The following is a 12479-nucleotide window of genomic DNA, read 5'->3' as shown; positions in this document are numbered from 1 at the left end:
CATTTATTGTATGTGTATAGATATGCTATTTATAATGTATGTGTGAAATACACAATGTGTGCGTTTTATATATATATAATATATATGTATATACACACACGTATATATATAATGCATACAATAAATACGCATATGTATCCACACACGAAATGCTAGTTGACTGACTACCTGACTGGATTAGAATCGCAGGACTATGAGCAGCAGGCCAACTCCCCGCCCCCTCGTTACTCTCCAGGCCTTCTCTTTCCCGAACCCTTTGAATCCCCAGCTGGGAAGATTTCTTCGCCCGTCGGTCCTTTCCTTCCCTGGGCTCCCTCTCATTGCTTCCCAGCCCCTCATCTTCCCTTCTCACTTTGGCGAGGGATGAGCGCCCACCTCCTGGGTGGGCTGCCCCTGGGTCCTTCTGGCTCCGGCTGGCGGTTCCGGGTTTTAAACGCGCCTGGGGGTAAAGGCTCTCGGCACACGACGGGACCTCCAGCGCAGCCTCTCCTCGGAGGCTCCCCGCGGAGCAGGGAGGAGGCGCGGTTGCTGTTCTCTCTTACCGCCGGTAGAGGGCGCTGTGGGGCCCGGGCCTGCCGGGAGGCCCGAGGAGCGTCTTGGAAGGAGCCAGTTCCCAGAGTGCACTCGGGGTCCACAAAGCAACAGCTGGGCAGCTGTGGAGGAGCCGGGCCCGCGGGAGCAGGAGCTAGGCTAGATTTGGGGCCGGGCCGCGGCGGCTGCGGAGGCGGAGGCAGCGCAGCTCGGGCCGGCCCTCCGGGGCTCACAGCAGCCCTCGGGTCCCTGTCCCCGCGCCCTCCCTCGGCTGACTGCCCTAACGCGGGTCCCGGAGCCGGGGCCGAGCCTGCCACAGGGAGCCCCCCGCGGGTGCCGGGAGCGGAGCGAGAGGAGGAAGGAGGAGGGGAGGAGAAGAGCCGGACGCGCCGGAGCCTTCCCGTCCGCGCAGCAGCCTCCCGGGGCCTAGGAGCGAGACCGAGGGCCATGGCCGAGGCGGCGCCTGCTCCGGTGAGACGTGCCCCTGCGCGGGCCCAGCCGGGGAGCGGGGCGGGCAGCCCCAAGGGGAGAGGCCAGGGGACCTTCTTCCTGTGCAAAGTTAGGCCCCAGCTACTGACAGCAGCTCCACTACCTCAACCCTCCCCGGCCTGCCGGAGGGGACACCTGAGGTGGGAGCAGCCTAGTCCTGAGGGGTTTGTGAGCCGTAGGAGAGGGAGGCCCCGAAAGAAAGCATGCTCCCCTTGGCATTTATGTGTCTGTGCTGGGAGGTCGGCTTCATTTGGCCCGGCTAAGGAGGATGTTTGTCTGTCTGTCACCCGCCCATGGTCCGTACGGAGCCTCCAGGTGCGACTTGGAAATCTGCTTCATTGTGCAGGGAGGGAGAGGGAGGGGGAAGGAAGAAAGGATGGATAAAGAGAGGGAGGGAGAGAAGGAAAGAGGGTATCTTCATACAGCTAGTGACGCCAGAACCTACAACCTGCAGGAGCACTGTGAGGGACAGGACAGAGAGAAGTTTGCTTTAGCCACTCTCATAAATGGTCTCTGTGAACATTTAGAATCCTTCAGATTCTGTGAACCACGTAGACTACGTGAGCTCCTTGAGAGCAAAGACTAAATTTGGCCTTTTTTTGTATCCCCAGCACTCAACATAGCATGCCTGGCACATAGTAGGCGCTTAATAAATGTTTATTAAACACAGGTAGGTGGCACAGTGAATAGACCTCCTGGCCTATAATCAGGAACACATGAATTAAGATTTGACCTCAGACACTTACTAGCTGTGTGATCCTGGGCAAGTCAGCCTGTTTTCCTCAGTTTTTTCTCATCTGCAAAATGGGGATAATAATGGCACCTTTCTCCCAGGATTGTGGTGAGAATCAAATGAGATATTTGTAAAGCACCTGGCACATAGTAATCGCTATACAAATGTTACTATTATTATTATAAGTTTGTTATTGTTAATAATACCCCTTTTAAATACATAAGAATTTCTTGATACCACCATAGTACTGAGTTAGCATTATAAAGTTCTCCTGTAAAAATTGGGAGGTTGAACAGAAAAGAATCTGTGATCCTTTCCTTAATGTTCTGTAAGTGATTGTTTATAACCAGGGCCTTTGCTTCTGGAATCAAACACCCTGGGATGAGGTCCATGGGGTAGAAGAAATTCTCTATCATAGCAAACGGGGTTGTAGTGAGGTTTTGGTTGACCTTGAGAAGTCAGTGGTACAGATAATTATCCCCATTTTACATCTGTGAAAATAGTCTTACTTTAGGTGATTTGCCCATAATCATAGGATCACGAATTTAGGACTGAAACGGGCCATAGAAGGTATATAGTCCAACTTCTCGTCTTCCTCATTTTACAAATGTGGAAATTGAGGGCTAGAGAGTTTACATGACTTTCTAGGATCATGCAGGTGGTGACAAAGACATGTTTTAACCCACATCCTCTGACTCCAAAGCCATCATTCTTCCATTTCCATATTGGCTCTCAGTCACACAATTAACAAGTATCCAGAGGAGACATTTGAGTTCCAGACCTTGTTCTGCTGTACCGTGCAAGACAAGAATGGGGATCCGCTGTTTCTTTTTCCACAACCATGATGAATATGGAAATATGTTTTACATGATAGCGTACGTATAAATTATATCAAACTGCCTACCATTTTCAGAAGAGGGGAGTAGATGGAGAGAGGGAGGAAATTTTGGAACTCAAAATCTTGTAAAATGAATGCTAAAATTTTTCTTGATATGTAATTGGGAAAAATAAAATAATATTTAAATAAAAAAAGAATGGGGATCCACATTCTTGTTTGAGGTTCATTTATCCACCTCCATCCAACAGGGTACGCAGATTCCTCAGATACCAAGTCCGTGTCTGGAATTTGTATATTGCTATTCTTCCTTGCCCTGGAAACATGTGGGTTTGCCATGTGGAATGCCATTAAATAGATGCCTTAGTCCCTGTTTAGGGGAATTCAGTGGTCCCGGGTTTCAGAAGCTACATTGCTGAACAAATATAAGATGGCAAAACATCTGAGTTAATAAACACAATAGAAATTTTTCAGTACTTGAGTTCCAGTGTAATATTCAAATAGGTCATTGCCCACCAGGAGTTTCTGTTTTATTTATTTATGGGATTATAGATTTAGTGCTAGAAGGAATGATGGCCAAGAGTTGTTAGGTGTTGGACATCCTGAGATAGGAAAGCTGACCTCATTCTCGTGGAACTTAGAATGATAAAGAAATGGTAATGATAGTAAAGAAATTAAATGGCTATGCTTTTTTTTAACTGTATACATTCTTTTTTTTATTAATTTATTTTTCGTTTTCAACAATCACTTCCATAAGCTTTTGAGTTTTAAGTTTTTCTCCCCCTCCCTCTGCGCCTCCTTCTCCAATACGCCATAGATCTGATGTAGGCTCTACATACACATTCCTATTAAGCACATTTTCATATTAGTCATGTGGTAAGGAAGAATTACAACCAATAGGAGGAACTACAAGAATGAGGAAACAAAACAAACCAGAAGAAAAGAAAAGAGCAAATAGTGTGCTTTGGTCTGCATTCAAACTCCGTAGTTCTTTCTTTGGATGTGGATATCATTTTCCATCATGAGACTTTTGGAGATGTCTTAGATCCTTGCATTGCTGAGAAGAGCTGTCAACATTAGTCATCACACAACATGGCTGTTACTGTTCACAATATTTTTCTGGTTCTGCTCACTTTACTCAGCATCAGTCCATACAAGTCTTTCCAGGTTTTTCTGAAGTCTGTTTGCTCATCATTTCTTGTAGCACAGTAGTATTCCATTATATTCATATACCACACCTTGTTCAGCCATTCCCCAATTGATGGGCATCCTCTCAATTTCCAATTCCTTGCCACCCCAAAAACAGCTGCTATAAATATTTTTGTACATGTGGGTCCTTTTCCCACTTTTATGATCTCTTTGTGATACAGCCCTAGAAGTGGTATTGCTGGGTCAAAGGAGATGCACATTTTTATAGCCCTTTGGGCATAGTTCCAAATTGCTCTCCAGAATGGTTGGATCTAAACGACCGTGTTTTAAGGGGAAATGGTATTACTGTGAAGAAGAGGTGTAAGTAAAGTGCTATAAGAAATTTGAAGAAGAGAAAGATCATTTTTGGCTGAGGGTGTCAGAAAAGTTTTCATGAAAAAAGTGATGTCTAAGTTGAGCCTTGAAGGGAAAGAGAGATATTAACAGATGGAGTTGGGGAAGAAAAAATTGTGGAGGACTAACATAAACAAATGTACAAAGGTGGGTCACAATAAAGGGAGAATGGCGTATAGAAAACAGTCAGTTTTGACTGGAAAAGTGAAGTATATAAAGGGGGGAGTAGTATGAGATAAGGCTGGAAAAATATGTTGGAGCTAAGTTGTAGTAGGTGTTGATTCCCAGAACCTGGAGTTTGTTCAGCAGGCTAGTGGGCAGTACTGAAAATTTTTGTTTAATGAAGTGACTTGATCAAAGCAATACATTAGATAGATTATGCAGATGGTGTTGTGAAAGATGGATTGGAGAGATGGCATACATGAGGGTCTGTACAGCTGAAGTGGACAGAGAGATACCACCAAGTTAGGAGCAATAGAACTTGGCAGCTGGATACAGAAGAGAGTGAAGGCTCCAAAATGATTGTGAAGTTTCAGGTTTATTGATGAGGACATAATGATGCCTTTAGTAGAAATAAAGGGGAAGGCCAATAGTTTTATATGTGTTGTTTGAAGGACCAATGGGGATATCCAGGTATAGACACCAAATCAGTTGAACAGATGGGGCAGGATCTCTTGGAGAGAAGTAGATGTAAGTTGTCCTCATATCAACAAATATTTCAACAGATTATTAGGTAGGAATATAAAGACAAAAATAAAATAATCACTGCCTTCATGGAACTTACAAGTGAAGGAATAGCCTTTTCACCAGAGTGGTCCACATTTGTCATCTACATAATGTGCAATATTCCACATTCCTCGAAGGCCAGAGGTCTTCTAGTCACTGGCTAATAGAGTGCCCAGGTTAAGAACCTTTGTCTTCTAGGCAACAGGAAGCCTTGGGTTTGGTTGTATAGGGGAGCTGCATGATCAGTTAGGTGTTGAAGGAAAATTACTTTAGCAGTAGTATTCATCTGGCTACATCATAGATACATGAAGTGAGGGAGAGACCAGGAAAATGCCTACATTAAGAACCTGAGGCAATAGAAGGATGGTGGTAAAGTAAATATACAGTTTTTCCAAATAGGAAGATATATTGAATGGAAACCGTGAAGCACATGGACCATCCAGGAAAATCCCTAGCTAAGTATATAAATGAGTCTATCAAATGGTTTCCATTCACAGGTAATTGAATCCTTAACAATAGTACTAAAAAATTAAAGCACAAAATTTCTTCATATATGTGGTCATTGAAGACATGATATCAGGAAAGAGAGTATAATAAGGAAAGAGAAGAGGCATCAGTACAGAACTTTGAGGGAGAGAAAACCCATATTAAAGGGATAGGAAGAAAGTGAGGTAGCAGAGCAGCTTAAGGAGTGGTAAAAGAAGAAGGGAAAGGACCAGGAAAGTGTCTTCGAAGCCAAGGGAAGAGAGAGGATGAAGTGGGAAGGGCTGCTCAGTGTGTCAAATGTTGCAAAAAAGGTCAACAGGAAGGAGAGGAAAATAAACTCATTGGATTTAGTGTACAGATGTTATTAGTGACCTTGGAAAGAGCACTTTCTGTAGGATAGAGGGGGCAGAATTCAGCTCTCAAGGAGTTAAGGAATAAATGGGCAGTGAGGAAGTTGAGACAAACTGTGAACTTTTGCTTTTTTGTGACAGTGAAATGTGGGGGAGAGAGAGTTAAGATGTTACATTGGGGATGGGTTGCAGGGTCAAGGTTTTTGGTTTTGTTTTGTTTTTTTAAGATATGAAAGCTAGGAACTTCTATGTAGGCCAAGGAGAAAGAGCTTAATGGTGCTTGTGACAAAGAATCATTGTTAAAGCAAGATAATAGAGGAAACAGGAGGGAATGGAATCAGTGGTATGGTGGAGGGGTTAGCTTTGGAAAATAATATGACCTGTTTTTCCTTTGAGATTGTAGTAAAGAAAAGGAATGGAAGAGGAGGACATTGAGAGCTTTAAAGGGATACTAGAAGGGAGCTGATAGAAATCATCTGCTGGGGTTAGGTAGGGAATAGGCTTAAGGAGAGAAGAAAACATTAACAGCTGAATGAAAAATTGCCACATTGAAGTTACATAAGGTGAGTTTATAGGAGGCTTGGTCAGCCTAGTTTTGTGATTTTTCTCCTGCATTGTTCAGTTGCTAGGGAATTGGAGTGGAGAAGGCAGGTAGTTGAATTGGCTAGAATTGAGTTATCCCTTTAGGAATGCCAGAAGATCAGGGGAGTAAGAGATTGAAGTATGGGTGAGAGGACATTATTGAAATGGCTGACCATAGAATCAGCCCTGAGTAGGAGATCTCTTAGTTGTCAGATCTCATAGTCTTAGCCCTCACCCTCTTTGTCCTCAACCTGTCCGCTGCATTTGACATTTAACCATCTTCCCCTTTCTGGGTTTTCCTAACATTGTTCTCTCCTTTTTCTCCTTTTACCTGTCTTTCTGCTTCTTCACAGTTTTCTTTGTTGATTCATCATCCATATCACACCCCATAACTATGGGTGTTCCCTAAGATTCTGTCCTAGGCCCTCTATACTCTTTGAGTAGCCATGTCATCTTGCATGGATTTAGTTATCATCTCTAAGCAGATAACTCACAGATAAATGTGATATATATTAAATATATATCATATTTTAAAAAAAAAACCTTGACCCCACAACCCATCCCCAGTGTAATATCCTAACTCTTTCTTCCCCACATGTCACTGTCACAAAAACTCAGATGTATATAGGCTTCAGTCCTGTATCATAGATTGTCTGTTGGACTCTCTGGGTGTCCCAGAGATATCTCAAACTTAACACACCCAAAACTGTATTCATTATTTTCGCCCCTCCCTCTCCAACTTTCCCTCCTTTCAAACTTTGCCATTCTTGTCGAATGCACCACCATCCCTTTGTTGTCAAGGTTTTAATGTAGGCATTTTCCTGGTCTCTCCCTTGCCCCATGTATCCATGATGCTGCCAGATAAATATTGCTGCTAAAGTAATTTTCCTTCAACACCTAACTGATCATGTAACTCCCCTATACAGCCAACCCAGGGCTTCCTGTTGCCTAGAGGACAGAAGTTCTTAATCTGGGATATGTGAACTTTCAAAAAGTATTTTAATACGTCTTTACTAATTGATTTTTTATGTCAGCATAGTTTCTTCTAGTATCTTTTCCTCTTCCCCTTCCAAAGAACCATCCTATATATAACAAAGAGTATATTTCTAAAGACCAAGTAGGGGAAAAGAACAGGAATAAATTAATATGTTTCAGGCACTCTGTTAAGCACTTTACAAATATTACCTAATTTGATCCTCACAGCAATCTTGGGAGGTAAGTGCTATTATCTCCACTTTACAAATGAGGAAAGCAAAGTTAACAGAGGTTAAGTGACTTATCCAGGGTCACACAGCTAGCCAGTGTCTGAGTCTGGATTTGAACTCATATCTTCCTGACTCCAGGCCTTTGACTCTATCCATTGTACCATCTAGCTGCCTAGGGGGAAAAAAAGTAGAAAAAAACTGATCAGTACATGAGAAAAATATAAAAATACGTGCAATGTACAGCACTTGTGGACCTTCCACTTCTGCAAAAGGGTGGGAAGGGAGTATCTTCTCATATCTCCTCTTTTTCTTTTTTTTTCTTTTTTGGGCAATTGGGGTTAAGTGACTTGCCCAGGGTCACACAGCTAGCAAGTGTCAAGTGTTTGGTCTGAAACCAGATTTGAACTCAGGTCCTCCTGACTTCAGGGCCGGTGCTCTACCCACTGTGCCACCTAACTGCCCCTCATATCTCTTCTTTTGAGTCATGTTTATTCTTTATAATTTCACAACATTCACTTTGTTGTTTTTTTTAAATAATTCTTTCATTTTACATTGTAGTAATTGTACATATTGTTTCCTTAGCTCTGCTTACTTCACTCTGCATCATTTCATGTAGGGGATCCATGACCTTTTAAAAATATTTCTATAACTATATTCCAATATAATTGGTTCCCTTTCTAATTCTGTGTATTTTATTTTATGCATTTTAAAAGTATCCTTCTAGGGGGCTGATAGAAGGGAGGGCAGATTGGGAGAAGAGGTACTTAGAATGCATGCCATCTTGGAGTGGGAGAGAGGAGAGATGGGAAGAAAATTTGGACCTCAAAAGCTCGTGGAAGTAAATATTGAAAACTAAAAATTAATTAATCAATTTTTTTTTTAAAAAGTATCTTTTTTTTTAGGTAGTTGGGGTTAAGTGACTTGCCCAGGGTCACACAGCTAGTAAGTGTCAAGTGTTTGGTCTGAGACCAGATTTGAACTCGGGTCGTCCTCACTTCAAGGCCAATGCTCTATCCACTGCGCAACCTAGCTGCCCCAAAAGTATCGTTTTAAGAAGAGATGCATAATAGGCTTTACCAGACTGCAAGATAGGTCCAGGACACAAAAAAGATTAAGAACCTTTGCTCTAAGATACAATATAAATGTTTCTGGTTAGTTTATAAAGCCCTAAACAATTTGATTCCAGCCTCTTGGGAGCTTTCCCTCACTTTTGCACTCTGTAATATAGCCATATTGACCTTCTCTTTGTTCTTTACACACAACACTGGATCTCCCCTCTCCCTGCCTTGGTACTTGTCTACCCACATAACTAGAATGTACTCTCTCCTTATTGCTTCATAGTGTCTCTCTCTTCCTTCAAGACATAACTCAGTAGTCCCCAGCTGATGAATGGACAAACGATATGAATATCCAGTTTTCAGATAAAGAAATTCAAGCTATCAAAAGCCATATAAAAAAATGCTCCAAATCACTAATAGAGAAGTGGAGTTTAAAACAATTCTGAGGTGCCACCTCATATCCATCAGATTGGCAAAGCTGAAAGAAAATGAAAATGATAAATTCTAGAGGGGCTATGGAAAAGCAGATAAATAAATGCATTATTGACAGAGCAATTTGGAAGTATGCCTCAAAAGCTATTAAACTGTATGCCCTTTGACTTACCAGTACCACTACAAGATCTATACCCCATAAAGATGAAAGAAAGAGGAAAAAGATTCATATATACAAAAATATTGACAGCAGCTCTTTTTGCCATGGCAGAGAATTGGAAACTCAAGGGATACCCATCAATTGGGGAATGGCTGAACAAGTTATGATATACGAATGTAGTAGAATGTCATTATGCTGTATGGAATATGAAGAGGATGGTTTCAAAGAAACCTGTGAAGACTTCTTTGAACTATTGATACATAGGTGATAAGAACCTGGAAACAATGCATATAGTAACAACAATTTGATAAAGACAAATAACTTGGAAAGATTTAGGAACTCTAATCAGCACAATGATCCATTACAATTTCAGAGGACTCATGATAAAGCATGCTGCACACCTCCAGATAGAGAGATGATGGACTCAAGAGTGTAGAATGAAGTGTGTATACATACACACGCTCATGCCCATGCATGCGCACACACACAAAATGAATGTGGAATTTCTTTTAGTTTTTTATGCATGTTTTGGCTTTTTTCCCCTTTGATTTCTCAGTTGGAAGGGGGTAGTAGGTAGGAGGAAGAGCATAAGGATCTGAAAATTAAATTAAAAAAAATATGGCTCAAATACCACCTTCTGCATCAGGCCTTTCCTGAACCACTCAGCTCTTCCAAACTACCTTGTAATTTAAATGCTTTGTATATATATATTTGTGTTCATTTTCTATTTAGGCTCTATGTATTAATATATGTACTTGCTTTATTCTCCCATTAGATTGTAAGCTCCTTGCAAGAATTGTTCGTTCTTGTACTTGTATCCCCAGTGTCTGGAACATAGTAGACACTTGATACTGTTGATTAATTGAAGAGAAGTAAAGCCAGAATAGGATTTATAAAATTAGAAAATAGGGAGAAATTGAGGTACTGACAGCTCATGGTAAAGAGGAAGGAAAAGGAGGGAGGGAGGCTTTATTAAGTGGCTACTGTGTGCCAGATACTGTGCTAAGCACTTTTACAAATATCTCATTTGATCCTTACAACAGCTCTGTGAGGTAGATGCTGTTATTAATAATCTTCATTTTACAGTTGAGGGAAACTGAGGCAGACAAAGTTTATGTAGCTAGTTGCATACCTAGTAAGTGTCTGAGGCTTTATTTGAGCTCAAGTCTTCCTAACCCCAGGCCAAGTGCTCTATCCAATTCACTATTTGGCTGCCTAATAGAAATAAGGGAGTAGGAGAGACAAAAGCACAAATGGTTATAGTCAGAGAGGGGAATTTCAGAGTTAAAGATCTTGGAGACATAGCAGTTTGGTGTAATGGTGAGGTCTCAAGTTGGTCATTGCAGTGTGTGAGGCTGCAATAAAATGAATGGAAGATGAAGGTCATAGGATTTAAGGGGTTCAGTGAACTGTGAGGATATGGTGTTAAAAGGTCATTGGATACGTTGTGAAAAGTCATTAAAAATGAAGAGCTGTTTAAAAAAAAAGTCATTGGTGAGAATATTGAAGTCTCCCAAGTTGATGGCTAGAGAATAGTTAGAGGCAAGGACTATGAACCAGATGCCAAAGTAGTGGAGAAAAGTGGAAGAGTATCCAGGAGGTTAGTTGATGACAATGACAAGGACCTGAAAGAATGCTGGCTGTGTTTGGAGTCAGAAGACCCAGTTTTCATTCTTGATTTATTTGGCTTTGGGTAGGCCACTTCTCCCTGACTCTCAAATTCCTCACCTGTAAAATGGGCTAGGATCATAATACCCGAGAGATCTACCTTATTATCCATTATAAAGATCAAATGAGATGATATATGTAAAATACTTTGTAAACTTTAAAGTTTACAGAATAAGTGTGCTCCTTTTTCTGAATAGGCCTTTAAATATTTGAAGATGACTGTCATGTTTTCCATTGATCTTCTCTGATCCTCAGTTTTTGCATCTGAAGAATAAAAGTGATAATATACTTTATAGAATTTTATAGAACTTTATAGAATTGTTATGAAGTGCTTTGTAAATTTTAAAAGTATATTATTTTTATTGTTAGCTTCATCCAAACTAAACATTCCTAGTTCCTTTATTCTTTATTTGAATGAAATAGTCTAGAGTCTGTCAGTGGAAACCTGGGCTGTGGAAGCCTCATTATATTTACCTCTGGCCCTTGTACCTATTAGGGTCTTCCTTAGAGGTCAGTGAGCCTAAGGGGAATCTGGAGGGATGGGGCTGGTGCATCTTGCCATGACATTTCAGTTTGACAATCACAGATGGGATAATGATGACTTGAGCCTCCTGAGTATCTCCAGAGGATACCAATTGGCTTTATTTCCCATCTTACTTAGTTATCCTAAATTAATCCCAAAGATGATGTTGCTATCCCTAAGTATATTCAAATACAAATGTTGTATTCAGATGAAGACTTAAGGAAGTTCTTTATCTGAACTTGTGATGGAAAGAGATTTCACAGAGTTTTGGTTTTTACTGGTATTGCCCCTAATGCTCATTGCCATATTCTTTTTCTCCTGGCAAACAGATTCCAGAATGGGAATCAGAGTGTACCACTTCACTGCAGTCTCTCCCGCTGCCAAGTGAGGCCCACCTGCAGACAGCAGCCATCTCCCTGTGGACAGTTGTAGCAGCAGTTCAAGCTGTAGAGAGAAAGGTGGAGGTGCACAGCCGGCGGCTTCTGCATCTGGAAGGGAGGACAGGGGCAGCTGAGAATAAGCTGAATAGCTGTGAAAAAACAGTGGCAGACCTTGGGAACCAGCTGGAGGGAAAATGGGCCGTGTTGGGGACCCTGCTCCAAGAGTATGGGCTGCTGCAGCGGAGGCTAGAAAACATGGAGAACCTGCTGAGAAATAGGAATTTCTGGATCCTCAGGCTTCCCCCGGGTATTAAAGGAGATATCCCAAAGGTAATAACATTACATCTGTAACTACAAGTAAAATTAAACTTTGTACTAGTAAGGGGTGTTTGTTAATTTTGATTTATCAGTTAATTGAACTTTTAAAATTATTTCAGTTTTTTGGTGTAAAAAAAATACTAAACTGAGGGAACTGTGAAGTCATTAAAATGTGTTTATCTCACAAATGTTCTCCTGGGGCCAATGCTAGTGTCTGTTTGAGTTTTGGAGTCTCAAATTAAGCCTGATTCTGCAGTTGATCTATGGCTTGTCACTTTTCCCCCCAACTCTGAGTCATTTTGCTGTCTATCAGCAGGCTGGGGAAACACAATGGAGAGAAATTACAAGTCAGCCTCTTTGAACTTGACAGCATGGTTGAATGATTGGGTAGGCCACCCCTGAGGTGACGAGTTCAGAGTGCAGACTAAGACGTATTTTTTTTAAATATGTCTGACCAAAAT

The 12479-nt window shown here is 41.5% G+C and overlaps 1 protein-coding gene across 3 annotated transcripts in view; it reads left to right on the top strand.

Moving 5' to 3' along the window:
• Positions 1-551: 551 nt before the first annotated feature.
• The window catches only part of ZNF398 (zinc finger protein 398), a 35707-nt gene continuing 23779 nt past the window's right edge, over positions 552-12479 (top strand). For 2 of the 3 annotated variants that reach the window (XR_002322548.2, XM_020977485.2), the window contains exons 1-2: positions 553-1002; positions 11650-12030. Coding sequence is in view for 2 of the 3 variants with exons in the window: in XM_020977485.2 (XP_020833144.1) it covers positions 979-1002; positions 11650-12030 (405 nt within the window). In the remaining variant the exon portion in view is untranslated. Of the gene's footprint in view, positions 1003-11649; positions 12031-12479 lie in introns of all 3 variants that reach the window. The other variant, XM_078153013.1, reaches the window with a different exon arrangement.

The sequence above is a fragment of the Phascolarctos cinereus genome, unplaced genomic scaffold (genome assembly GCF_003287225.1).
Source record: "Phascolarctos cinereus isolate Bilbo 61053 unplaced genomic scaffold, phaCin_HiC Scaffold_1;HRSCAF=81, whole genome shotgun sequence".
Lineage (NCBI taxonomy): Eukaryota > Metazoa > Chordata > Mammalia > Diprotodontia > Phascolarctidae > Phascolarctos > Phascolarctos cinereus.
Note: the sequence above shows the minus strand (reverse complement) of the source record. Positions and strands in the feature narration are given on the sequence as shown.